The sequence below is a fragment of the Chlorocebus sabaeus genome, chromosome 11 (genome assembly GCF_047675955.1).
Source record: "Chlorocebus sabaeus isolate Y175 chromosome 11, mChlSab1.0.hap1, whole genome shotgun sequence".
Classification (NCBI taxonomy): domain Eukaryota; kingdom Metazoa; phylum Chordata; class Mammalia; order Primates; family Cercopithecidae; genus Chlorocebus; species Chlorocebus sabaeus.
In genome coordinates, this window is record NC_132914.1 from 38,481,602 (window position 1) to 38,495,501 (window position 13,900).

The window sequence follows — 13,900 nt, forward strand, 5'->3', positions numbered from 1 at the left end:
AGGTCTGGTGGTAATAAATTCCCTCAGTGTTTGATTATCTGAAAAGGATCTTATTTCTCCTTGGCTTATGAAGCTTAGTTTGGCTGGATATGGAATTCTGGGTTGGAATTTCTTTTCTGTAAGAATGTTGAATATTGGTCCCAAATCTCTTCTGGCTGGGAGGGCTTCTGCTGAAAGGCCCATTGTTAGTTTGGTTGACTTCCTTTGTAATTGACCTGATCTTTCTCTCTAACTGCCTTTAGCATTTTTTCTTTCATTTCAGTCTTTGAAAATATGATGATTATGTGTCTTGGGGATGATCTTCTTGTGAAATATCTTACTGTGGTTCTCTGCATTTCCTGAGTTTGAATGTTGGCCTCTCTAGTTAGGTTGGGGAAGCTCTCCTCGGTGATATCCTGAAATACGGTTTCCAAGTTGGTTCCATTCTCCCCATCTTTTCCAGGGACACCAATGAGTTGGAGATTCGGTCACATATTTTTTGGATTTTTTTCATTCCTTTTTATTCTTTTTTCTCTATTCTTGTCTAATTGTCTTATCTCACAAAGCCAGTCTTCAAGCTCTGAGATTATTTCCTCTGCTCGGTCTATTCTGCTATTGATACTTGTGATTGCATTATAAAATTCTTGTGTGTTTTTTAGCTCTATCAGGTCAGTTACATTCTTTTCTAAACTGTCTATTTTTTTCTGTCAGTTCCTTCATTGTTTTATACTTATTTTTAGCTTCCTTACCTTGGGTTACAGTGTACTCCTATAGCTCAATAATCTTCATTCCTGTGGATATTCTGAATTCTATTTCTGTCAATCTAGCCATCTGAGCCCGGTTCAGAACCTTTGCTGGAAAGGTGATTTCATCATTTGGAGGAAAGAAGGCACTCTGGCTTTTTCAATTTTAAACATTCTCAGAGGATTCTTTTTCATCTTTGTGGGCTTATCTATCTTTAATCTTTGAAATTGATGACCTTTGATTTTTTTTCCTCTTTTATCCTATTTGATGACCTTAAGGGTTTGATTGTGGTATAAGGTAGATTTAGCTGACTAACTTCTGCAAGATTTTATGGGGCCAACTTTCAGCTCCCAATTCCTGGACTGCATGCTATGACTCTGGGGGACTCATATTGGGCCTCTGCTTTGCCCTCTGGTTCCTCAAAGTTTGGAATCCACTGCACTGGAGGAGAGGGCTGAGATGTAGCAACTGTAGCAGAGTGCTAGCAAGTGCTGGGGTGTCTGCCTCCCTTCAGGTGTTCACCATAGTGGCAAAGGCAACACAGCTGGGGGGCGGGAGCAGAAGACCCCTGCTGGAGACTATGTGGTCATGCTGGAAGTGGTATTGGCTCAGGGGCTGGGTACTGGTGGGGAAGGTATGGGTGCCTTCTGTGTGTCCCCTAAGTAGGAGTGATCTACCATATAGTTCTGCATATAGTTTTATTTGTTTCTGTGCAATTAATGTACATACTTCACCAAAGAATTTACATAGCTAATATCAGAAGTTTTCATGTAGGTATCTTTGAATCACAATTATTAGGAGCTACAATTCAGTAAATGGATACCTTGCTTTGAGCACTCTAAGGAAGATGTGGCTATTCCAAAATGGGAGGGGATTTGGGGACCAACATTTCATCTCTTTGAAATGTTAACAGATTTGGGGATGGTATTTCAGACTGAGTCAAAGCATTTGCATGGGAAAAGGTATGTCCTCTATAGAAACATAGACTTCATCCACATGGCTGGGTAGCCGGGTGGTGCCCAGACTGCAGGAACAAACAATGAATACTTTATTCATCTGTACAAGGCCAGTTAGGTGCTAAGTAAACAATTCCAGTAAGATACAGCGCTTACCTGAAAGAGTTTCAAGGAAAGAGAAAAACTTGGAGAGAATCAAAGAGGCCATTGGACTTGGCAGTTCAAAGCAGTTTTGTGTGTTTTTAAAGAGAAATGTCAGTTATTTAAAGAAGTGGATATGAAGCAGCTATATCACCTGGGGTATATACCCTGCGGTTTGTCATCTCGCACCAGGAAAATTTAGGACAGTGACACACACGAGGAATTTAGAAGCAGAGGTTTGATAGAAGAGAAGTGAAAGAGAAACAGTTTTCTTTATATATAGAGAGAGGGGTCCCTGAGCGGCAAAGACTGGCTGGTAATGAATATGCCAAATTTTATAGTCAGGTTTGAGGAGGTGGTGCCTGATTTACATAGAGTTTATCACCTGTAAGGATGCTGGTCTGCATGCTAGTAAAATATCTGTACCTAATAAAGGAGTGGGACTTTTTGGCATTATTAAAAAGGCATGTGTAAATAATAGGTTTCCCCATCTGCAACCTAAGGGGTTGTGAAAAATATTGAATTAGAGTTTTTCCTGAGATGCGCCTCATGGTCATGCTACAGAAAGAGGGGAGGCCTGGATTAGAGAGGAGAAGAGAGACAGGCTCTACTGTTCAGAAAGATACCTACCTTCCTCCCATTTCCAGAATCACCCAGGGCTCCTGTGCTGTATGTCGGTTTGAGCTACTGGAGCTCCAGGACCCATCAATCCTGTTGGACCATCTGTGAGGCTGGTTTGGAACCCGGTGACCTTCATCTCTGGGGGCAGTCCAATTTCTAGTGGTTACTGTCACAGGCTAGACAAGGTTGAGGTGGTTTTTCTCTTGCTGCCTGGGCACTCTTTTTTTTTTATTTAATTATACTTTAAGTTCTAGGGTACATGTACATAGCGTGCAGGTTTGTTACATATGTTTACTTGTGCCATGTTGGTGTGCTGCACCCATCAACTCGTCAGCACCCATCAATTCATCATTTACATCAGGTATAACTCCCAATGCAATCCCTCCCCCCTCCCCCCTCCCCATGATAGGCCCCTGTGTGTGATGTTCCCTTTCCCGAGTCCAAGTGATCTCATTGTTCAGTTCCCACCTATGAGTGAGAACATGCGGTGCTTGGTTTTCTGTTCTTGTGATAGTTTGCCAAGAATGATGGTTTCCAGCTGCATCCATGTCCCTACAAAGGACACAAACTCATCCTTTTTTATGGCTGCATAGTATTCCATGCTGTATATGTGCCACATTTTCTTAATCCAGTCTGTCACTGATGGACATTTGGGTTGATTCCAAGTCTTTGCTATTGTGAATAGTGCCGCAATAAACATACGTGTGCATGTGTCTTTATAGCAGCATGATTTATAATCCTTTGGCTATATCCACAGTAATGGGATGGCTGGGTCATATGGTACATCTAGTTCTAGATCCTTGAGGAATCGCCATACTGTTTTCCATAATGGTTGAACTAGTTTACAATCCCACCACCAGTGTAAAAGAGTTCCTATTTCTCCCCATCCTCTCCAGCACCTGTTGTTTCCTGACTTTTGAATGATCGCCATTCTAACTGGTGTGAGATGGTATCTCATTGTGGTTTTGATTTGCATTTCTCTGATGGCCAGTGATGATGAGCATTTTTTCATGTGTCTGTTGGCTGTATGAATGTCTTCTTTTGAGAAATGTCTGTTCATATCCTTTGCCCACTTTTTGATGGGGTTGTTTTTTTCTTGTAAATTTGTTTGAGTTCTTTGTAGGTTCTGGATATTAGCCCTTTGTCAGATGAGTAGATTGCAAAAATCTTCTCCCATTCTGTAGGTTGCCTGTTCACTCTGATGGTAGTTTCTTTTGCTGTGCAGAAGCTCTTTCATTTAATGAGATCCCATTTGTCAATTTTGGCTTTTGCTGTTGTTGCTTTTGGTGTTTTAGACATGAAGTCTTTGCCCATGCCTATGTCCTGAATGGTACTACCTAGGTTTTCCTCTAGGGTTTTTATGGTATTAGGTCTAACATTTAAGTCTGTAATCCATCTTGAATTAATTTTCGTATAAGGAGTAAGGAAAGGATCCAGTTTCAGCTTTCTACTTATGGCTAGCCAATTTTCCCAGCACCATTTATTAAATAGGGAATCTTTTCCCCATTTCTTGTTTCTCTCAGGTTTGTCAAAGATCAGATGGCTGTAGATGTGTGGTATTATTTCTGAGGACTCTATTCTGTTCCATTGTTCTATATCTCTGTTTTGGTACCAGTACCATGCTGTTTTGGTTACTGTAGCCTTGTAGTATAGTTTGAAGTCAGGTAGCGTGATGCCTCCAGCTTTGTTCTTCTGACTTAGGATTGTCTTGGAGATGCGGGCTCTTTTTTGGTTCCATATGAACTTTAAAGCAGTTTTTTCCAATTCTGTGAAGAAACTCATTGGTAGCTTGATGGGGTTGGCATTGAATCTATAAATTACCTTGGGCAGTATGGCCATTTTCACGATATTGATTCTCCCTATCCATGAGCATGGTATGTTCTTCCATTTGTTTGTGTCCTCTTTTATTTCACTGAGCAGTGGTTTGTAGTTCTCCTTGAAGAGGTCCTTTACATCCCTTGTAAGTTGGATTCCTAGGTATTTGATTCTCTTTGAAGCAATTGTGAATGGAAGTTCATTCCTGATTTGGCTCTCTGTTTGTCTGTTACTGGTGTATAAGAATGCTTGTGATTTTTGCACATTAATTTTGTATCCTGAGACTTTGCTGAAGTTGCTTATCAGCTTAAGGAGATTTTGGGCTGAGACAATGGGGTTTTCTAAATATACAATCATGTCATCTGCAAACAGGGACAATTTGATGACTTCTTTTCCTAACTGAATACCCTTGATTTCTTTCTCTTGCCTGATTGCCCTAGCCAGAACTTCCAACACTATGTTGAATAGGAGTGGTGAGAGAGGGCATCCCTGTCTTGTGCCAGTTTTCAAAGGGAATTTTTCCAGTTTTTGTCCATTCAGTATGATATTGGCTATGGGCTTGTCATAAATAGCTCTTATTATTTTGAGGTACGTTCCATCAATACCGACTTTATTGAGCGTTTTTAGCATGAAGGGCTGTTGAATTTTGTCAAAAGCCTTTTCTGCATCTATTGAGATAATCATGTGGTTCTTGTCTTTGGTTCTGTTTATATGCTGGATTATGTTTATTGATTTGCGAATGTTGAACCAGCCTTGCATCCCAGGGATGAAGCCCACTTGATCATGGTGGATAAGCTTTTTGATGTGCTGCTGAATCCGGTTTGCCAGTATTTTATTGAGGATTTTTGCATCGATGTTCATCAGGGATATTGGTCTAAAATTCTCCTTTTTTGCTGTGTCTCTGCCAGGCTTTGGTATCAGGATGATGTTGGCCTCATAAAATGAGTTAGGGAAGATTCCCTCTTTTTCTATTGATTGGAATAGTTTCAGAAGGAATGGTACCAGCTCCTCCTTTTACCTCTGGTAGAATTCAGCTGTGAATCCATCTGGTCCTGGACTTTTTTTCGTTGGTAGGCTATTAATTTTTGCCTCAATTTCAGAGCCTGCTATTGGTCTATTCAGGGATTCAACTTCTTCCTGGTTTAGTCTTGGAAGAGTGTAAGTGTCCAGGAAATTATCCATTTCTTCTAGATTTTCTAGTTTATTTGCGGAGAGGTGTTTATAGTATTCTCTGATGGTAGTTTGTATTTCTGTGGGGTCGGTGGTGATATCCCCTTTATCATTTTTTATTGCGTCGATTTGATTCTTCTCTCTTTTCTTCTTTATTAGTCTTGCTAGCAGTCTGTCAATTTTGTTGATCTTTTCAAAAAACCAACTCCTGGATTCATTGATTTTTTGGAGGGTTTTTTGTGTCTCTATCTCCTTCAGTTCTGCTCTGATCTTAGTTATTTCTTGCCTTCTGCTAGCTTTCGAATGTGTTTGCTCTTGCTTCTGTAGTTCTTTTAATTGTGATGTTAGAGTGTCAATTTTAGATCTTTCCTGCTTTCTCTTGTGGGCATTTAGTGCTATAAATTTCCCTCTACACACTGCTTTAAATGTGTCCCAGAGATTCTGGTATGTTGTATCTTTGTTCTCATTGGTTTCAAAGAACATCTTTATTTCTGCCTTCATTTCGTTATGTACCCAGTAGTCATTCAGGAGCAGGTTGTTCAGTTTCCATGTAGTTGAGCGGTTTTGATTGAGTTTCTTAGTCCTGAGTTCTAGTTTGATTGCACTGTGGTCTGAGAGACAGTTTGTTATAATTTCTGTTCTTGTACATTTGCTGAGGAGTGCTTTACTTCCATTTATGTGGTCAATTTTGGAGTAAGTGCGATGTGGTGCTGAGAAGAATGTATATTCTGTTGATTTGGGGTGGAGAGTTCTATAGATGTCTATTAGGTCTGCTTGCTGCAGAGATGAGTTCAATTCCTGGATATCCTTGTTAACTTTCTGTCTCGTTGATCTGTCTAATGTTGACAGTGGAGTGTTGAAGTCTCCCATTATTATTGTATGGGAGTCTAAGTCTCTTTGTAAGTCTCTAAGGACTTGCTGTATGAATCTGGGTGCTCCTGTATTGGGTGCATATATATTGAGGATAGTTAGCTCTTCCTGTTGAATTGATCCTTTTACCATTATGTAATGGCCTTCTTTGTCTCTTTTGATCTTTGATGGTTTAAAGTCTGTTTTATCAGAGACTAGTGTTGCAACCCCTGCTTTTTTTTGTTCTCCATTTGCTTGGTAAATCTTCCTCCATCCCTTTATTTTGAGCCTATGTGTGTCTCTGCATGTGAGATGGGTCTCCTGAATACAGCAGACTGATGGGTCTTGACTCTTTATCCAGTTTGCCAGTCTGTGTCTTTTAATTGGAGCATTTAGTCCATTTACATTTAAGGTTAAGATTGTTATGTGTGAACTTGATCCTGCCATTATGATATTAACTGGTTATTTTGCTCGTTAGTTGATGCAGTTTCTTCCTAGCCTCGATGGTCTTTACATTTTGGCATGTTTTTGCAATGGCTAGTACCGGTTGTTCCTTTCCATGTTTAGTGCTTCCTTCAGGGTCTCTTGTAAGGCAGGCCTAGTGGTGACAAAATCTCTAAGCATTTGCTTATCTGTAAAGGATTTTATTTCTCCTTCATTTATGAAACTTAGTTTGGCTGGATATGAAATTCTAGGTTTAAAATTCTTTTCTTTAAGAATGTTGAATATTGGTCCCCACTCTCTTCTGGCTTGTAGAGTTTCTGCCGAGAGATCTGCTGTTAGTCTGATGGGCTTCCCTTTGTGGGTAACCCGACCTTTCTCTCTGGCTGCCCTTAAGATTTTTTCCTTCATTTCAACTTTGGTGAATCTGGCAATTATGTGTCTTGGAGTTGCTCTTCTCGAGGAGTATCTTTGTGGCGTTCTCTGTATTTCCTGGATATGAATGTTGGCCTGCCCTACTAGGTTGGGGAAGTTCTCCTGGATGATATCCTGAAGAGTGCTTTCCAACTTGGTTCCATTTTCCCCCTCACTTTCAGGCACCCCAATCAGACGTAGATTTGGTCTTTTTACATAATCCCATACTTCTTGCAGGCTTTGTTCATTTCTTTTTCTTCTTTTTTCATTTGGTTTCTCTTCTCGCTTCATTTCATTCATTTGATCCTCAATGGCTGATACTCTTTCTTCCAGTTGATCGAGTCGGTTACTGAAGCTTGTGCATTTGTCATGTATTTCTCGTGTCATGGTTTTCATCTCTTTCATTTTGTTTATGACCTTCTTTGCATTAATTACTCTAGCCATCAATTCGTCCACTCTTTTTTCAAGATTTTTAGTTTCTTTGCGCTGGGTACGTAATTCCTCCTTTAGCTCTGAGAAGTTTGATGGACTGAAGCCTTCTTCTCTCATCTCGTCAAAGTCATTCTCCATCCAGCTTTGATCCGTTGCTGGCGATGAGCTGCGCTCCTTTGCTAGGGGAGATGCGCTCTTATTTTTTGAATTTCCAGCTTTTCTGCCCTGCTTTTTCCCCATCTTTGTGGTTTTATCTGCCTCTGGTCTTTGATGATGATGGTGACATACTGATGGGGTTTTGGTGTAGGTGTCCTTCCTGTTTGATAGTTTTCCTTCTAACAGTCAGGACCCTCAGCTGTAGGTCTGTTGGAGATTGTTTGAGGTCCACTCCAGACCCTGTTTGCCTGGGTATCAGCAGCAGAGGCTGCAGAAGCTAGAATATTGCTGAACAGCGAGTGTACCTGTCTGATTCTTGCTTTGGAAGCTTCCTCTCATGGGTGTACTCCACCCTGTGAGGTGTGGGGTGTCAGACTGCCCCTAGTGGGGGATGTCTCCCAGTTAGGCTACTCAGGGTTCAGGGACCCATTTGAGCAGGCAGTCTGTCCCTTCTCAGATCTCAACCTCCGTGTTGGGAGATCCACTGCTCTCTTCAAAGCTGTCAGACAGAGTCCCTTGCGTCTGCAGAGGTTTCTGCTGCTTTTGTTTATCTGTGCCCTGTCCCCAGAGGTGGAGTCTACAGAGACAGGCAGGTTTCCTTGAGCTGCTGTGAGCTCCACCCAGTTCGAGCTTCCCAGCGGCTTTGTTTACCTACTTAAGCCTCAGCAATGGCGGGCGCCCCTCCCCCAGCCTCGGTGCTGCCTTGCGGTTAGATCGCAGACTACTGTGCTAGCAATGAGGGAGGCTCCGTGGGCGTGGGACCCTCCTGGCCAGGTGTGGGATATAATCTCTTGGTGTGCCCACGTGTGCAGTATTGGGGTGGGAGTTACCCGATTTTCCAGGTGTTGTGTGTCTCAGTTCCCCTCGCTAGGAAAAGGGATTCCCTTCCCCCTTGTGCTTCCCAGGTGAGGGGATGCCTCACCCTGCTTCAGCTCTCACTGGTCGGGCTGCAGCAGCTGACCAGCACCGATTGTCCGGCACTCCCTAGTGAGATGAACCCATTACCTCAGTTGAAAATGCAGAAATCACCGGTCTTCTGTGTCGTTGGCGCTGGGAGTTGGAGACTGGAGCTGTTCCTATTCGGCCATCTTGTTGGACACTCTTAAAGTGCCCTGACTTGCTGCACTGATAGAAACAAGGAAATGTACCTCAGGGATTCTGGGCTTTGTATTTCTGCAGAGCAGCTATTAGTGCCTCTGTTCTTCTCTCTTGCTTCCTTTCTCCTGAACCTCCTCCTCCTGGTCCCTCCCTATTATAAAACACCAAAGTGGTCACCCTTAGGAGGTTCTCCAAGATGCTATCTAGTGCTATAGCCTTCTTCTGTATTTTCCTTCTAATATTGGGAGCTGCCTTTTTAATCAACTTGTCCCTTAGTATGTGCTGTCCTCAATTGATTCAGGGGATAAAGAGGTATGTTTTATGAGTGCCTCTCAGTCTTTCCACAAAGGCTGCAGGATTCTCATCTGGTTTTTGGTCTATCTTGGAAAGTACAGCGTAATTAATAGATTTTGCCCTCACTCTTCATAGGCCCTCCAATGTGTACATTAAATGGTGTTTCCTTTTCCATTCATCTGTGGCATCACTGGTGTTCCAATTAGGGGTATTTTTAGAGGAACTGCTTCTTTTCCTATCGGGAATGGTGTTTCCATTATTTCTTTGCCTTCCTTGTCTTCTTTTTTCCTTTTTAATCTACCACAGGAGACATGTAGTTCATCTCCAAAATTGTCTGCTGCCTGCAGAGCTGCCTGCTTTTCAGCTGCGGTTAGGACTTGGCTTCAGAGGAGCATAACATCTCTCCATGTGTGGTGAAACACCTGAGTTAAATTTTGGAAGGGTTCTATATACCTACCAGGATCATCAGAGAATTGGCCTAAGTCTTCCTTATTTGCCTGAGATTCTGCAATGAGAAGGGAACTTGAGGTGACCCCAAATAAGGGGGATTCTCAGATGGCTCCTTTGGAAGTTGCTTTTCTAGTCTTAGGGAATCATTCCCTTTGGGCCTGCCTGATACGATTGCTAAAAGGGCTAGGTTGATTTTGTGACACCTGCAAAGGCCTAGTAAGAAGGCCATGCCCTTGTGCAAAAGAAAATGAGCCACTTTTTCCTTCAAAGTCTCAGGGTCAAAGGAGTCCCAGTGCTTCAGAATGCACTCCAGAGGAGTTCAGGTCTTAGACGATAAAGAGAAGGAAAAAAAGGCATCGCTTTAGACTCCTTCCTTTTGATGTGACCCAGCATGGGGAGAAAGACAGTGAGGGTGTCCCCTCTGCTGTTTTCTCTCCATGGTTCCTGGCATCCTGGCACCTTGTTAAATGTGCTGTGCATGGTTGCAGGTGTGACTTCCCTAGCCATGGAACCAGAGGAAAACTAAGTGGTGAGTTTTAGTCATCCTCACCCATGCAACTCTAGTCCTCTGCCTGTGATTTCCCTTTGACTTCCTAGACTTGCCTGGCCTGTGGGGCTCCCTGAAAAATGGATCTTGCGAGAGACTATGTAACAGTTGCATTTGGGCAGTTGTTGCGCTTGCCTCCTTAATGGAGGAAGTGTGCTGGTTTGAGCTCTATATCCTGCTATTATGGCCCATGCTAAAGTGTTTACCCTTAGAGAATGGTTCCAGTTAACTTCTGGACTTAAAATCCCCTTACTAATTAAGTACCATTCTAATTGGAGGCAGAATAAGTGTCTTAAAAGAACATAGGGACCAAATGGCTATTTTCCTGAAGATTGGACAGTACTGAGACTAAAATTTGGTTCTGGAGGACATTGTACTCCTAATTGCTGAAGGCAGTTTTCCCATTCACAGAAACAGCATATAGCCTGGTTTCTAGTAGAGAGGCACAAAAAGCTCAGCGAATTGGGAAGCTAGAGTGTTTCGGTAAAGGACAACGTGCCTCATGGAGAGGATTCCTATTCCACTAGGTGGTGCTGTTGACTTTGAGATGTCATGAGGTCTCCAGACCAAGGGCAGAGTGACCTTGACATGCCATGTGCTCTCCAGACCAAGGGCAGAGAGAGACATTGAAATGCCATGTGCTCTCTAGAACAAGGGCAGGGAGAGATGCTCACTGGGGGTACCCTCGGTTCCTAGAACATCACAAAAACACCTTCCCTTGAGCTATATCCCCAGTTACTATGACATTCTCTGATCTTGCCAAACAGGATTCCTTCCCTGAACCCTAAAACTTCCCACACATTGCATACACAGAGAGGATAAGATTTATGACAGTGCCAACAGGAAAGAAGGAAATTACGATACGAAAGTTGGAGATCTTGTGGCTGACAGCCCATCGGGGGATCAGAGGCTGGAGTCAGTCCAATAGCTTTTGGATAACACCAGGGGTAGCCCCATCCAGAAATCCTCAGTTGCCCCAGGACTTCTTCCAGCCCCACATGACAGCTAAGTCCTCCATGAAAGGAAGCTAGTTCAAACATGGCCAATATGCCAAGCAACCCATGGGTACTTGGGAATTCTCCATGTTCTCCCTAGTAAGCCTGTCCCCCAAGTCTTATATGGCTGCCAGCTACGCTTGTTTATGGCTGAAGGGGGTCCAGTATTTGGTTTAATTTGGTTCTTAAATGGAGGCCAATAGCCTCAGAATGAAAGGACAGAGTTGGACTCACTGATTCGATTAATGTTGTACCCTGATATCCTGGATGAGGTCCCCAATATGAAATGGCTACATTGTCTGGGGTATATACCCTGGGATTCATCATCTCACACCAGGAAAACTTAGGACGTGGACACACACAAGGAGTTTAGGAGTGGAGGTTTAATAGGCAGAAGAGAAATGAATGAGAAACAGCTCTCTTTCTGTAGAGGGAGAGGGGTCCCCGAGTAGAAAAGACTGACTGGCATTGAATACACTGGATTTTATAGTCAGGTTTGAGAAGGTGGTGTCTGATTTACATAGGGCTCACAGATTGGTTTGATCAGGTATTAAGTTTACATACTGCGTGGGGAAGGCTGGTCACCGCACTCTAATCTTGTTATGCAAATAGGCTTTCCAGTTGATCGGTGTCATCTTTCTGCTTCTTACTGTACATGTGGCCGATAAAGAAAAGGGAAGACGGAGCCGCCATCTTGAACATGTGTAGTCCGTAGTTCCTGCCCACATTCACCCCTGCAAGCTCCCAGCTTGCTTGTCTATGTCTGCAGCTTGACTTTATGGATTTCTCTTTCTTAGAAAATGATTTGGGGCTGCTTTTCATTAAAAAGCAAAGCCACACCAAGGACTCCCATACCCTTACTTTCTGCCTAAGTGGTTTCTTCTTAACTCCTATATTGGATATATTGTGGGTTGTTAAAAAGTGATTATGGAGTGAAGTACAAAAAAGAATAGCCGTATATCAGTTCTTCCATGCAGTTCAGTGGCAGAAAAGGATGTGATGGCTTGGGGATTAAGAAGACAGCAGTATGACAGAAAGATTTTTAAGATCAGAGACTACAAAGGGTCTTTCTAGCAGGGAAACTGAAACTACAAGATGATGTAAGAGAATGGGGGAGGGAGTACTTTGGAGTCACTGATGGTGCAGTTTCAGAAAAAATTGAGGAACTTAAAGTGAGAGCATGAGAGATATTAGATTTCTAATATTTTTAGATATTTGGGGAAACATTTTCCAATACAAATGCATGGTTTGTTAACATTTATTTGTAGAATGAAGCATGAAACTAACACAACAGTAAGTTATTAGAAGTTCATAGGGTTCAAAAGTAAAAGTGGCAAAATCTTTTTCTAACAGAGTCTATGTAATCTTTCAAAATCATATTAACTGAAAGGACAGAAAGAAGAAAAAGATGGGGAGGCAAATTTGCTTCCCTATCCTTTGCTAAGAGAAATGGGCACACTTCCTATGGCACCAAATCAATTTTTATGTTGGCAGAAAAACTGATTATTACAACTACTGTGAGCCATTGTTATAATAATTGGGTGGATCATTTGTCCAGTGTGTTTTTCCTTGTAAAAGAAAAACATTTGTGGTTTCTGTGGTGAATACGAACTCTAACACCAGGAAAAAAATATAAGCCCTATTTTCATTGTTGTTTTGCATATATTTGTTTTTTTGTTTCAGCACCAAATGTGGCTCCTTCAGATGTAGGAGGTGGAGGTGGAAGAAACAGAGAGCTGACCATAACATGGGCGGTAAGTATTGATGAGTTGCACATATTAAAGGTTGCTCTATCTATATGTAACTTCCACCCCATTTTGTTTCCTGAAATAAATTGAGATGAAAGTGAATGTCTACTGCACAAGCAAGAATATATTACTATTTTTTTTCATAAATGCATATCAGGTTTTATCTGGCTTACTGTGGCTTAGTGTGTAGTTCCTATGCAAGAATGAATCCTGGATGCTAAGAGATCTGTTAGCCTAGGTGATTACATATTCAGCTGTCTGATTCCGGAGATACTTTGATCACTGTAGTCTGGTAATCTAATTGTAATTTTAAAAATTGTCTCTGGACATTCTAAATTCCAAAGATTCCATTTACAAACTTTGTATCAAACAAAGTTTTGAAACTGGAGTCTGCCTCCTCACTTGAGGCTTACTTTGATCACTGGTGTAATCTAGCATGATAGGTCAGTCTTAGAAGTCACCCATGGGACTAGTTACTGAGATATCCAAAGGATTTTATTACAGTTTCATGAGTCAAAGGAGAGTTCTATATCAGAGACTATAATCTATAGAAAATAATACATCTTAGCTGGATTTTTGGAATAGGAAAGATATTGGGAGGGGTTGGAAAAGCTGTGATAGGACAAAATTGTCTGATTTAGACACCTGGCATTTATCCAGATAACATGGTTTATACGATTCATTTATTCATTACATATGCTTAGTGTTGAACCACTGCAGATAGTCAAAGAGCACAATTTAGGCTCCAAAGGATTTTGAAGACTGTGGAAAAAATGACAGGTTTTATTTTTTGCATGAGTCAAATGGATTTATTTAATAAGTGAATGTCTAGCAAAACTTGACTTACTGTGTGCTTTGTAGTCATTTTATACTTAGCATTTAAATCACATTTTAAAGCAAGATTTAGTGAAAAAAATCCCGTTTGCTAATCTGAATCTTAAAATATTTATTTCTAAGTATTACTGCCAATGAAATGTCCAAAAAATGCAAATATTATAAAAATTAGGACATTTTGCTTTTTCTCTTATGGCTTGATTTTTATAAATTCTG

At 41.6% G+C, this 13,900-nt stretch overlaps 1 protein-coding gene across 2 annotated transcripts in view; it reads left to right on the forward strand.

The window, feature by feature from the left end:
- CNTN1 (contactin 1) overlaps nt 1-13,900 on the forward strand; it is a 399,377-nt gene that overhangs the window by 328,575 nt on the left and 56,902 nt on the right. For both annotated transcript variants that reach the window (XM_073020625.1, XM_008002891.3), the window contains exon 18: nt 12,786-12,856. In XM_073020625.1, coding sequence (XP_072876726.1) covers nt 12,786-12,856 — 71 coding nt within the window. The remainder of the gene's footprint in view (nt 1-12,785; nt 12,857-13,900) is intronic.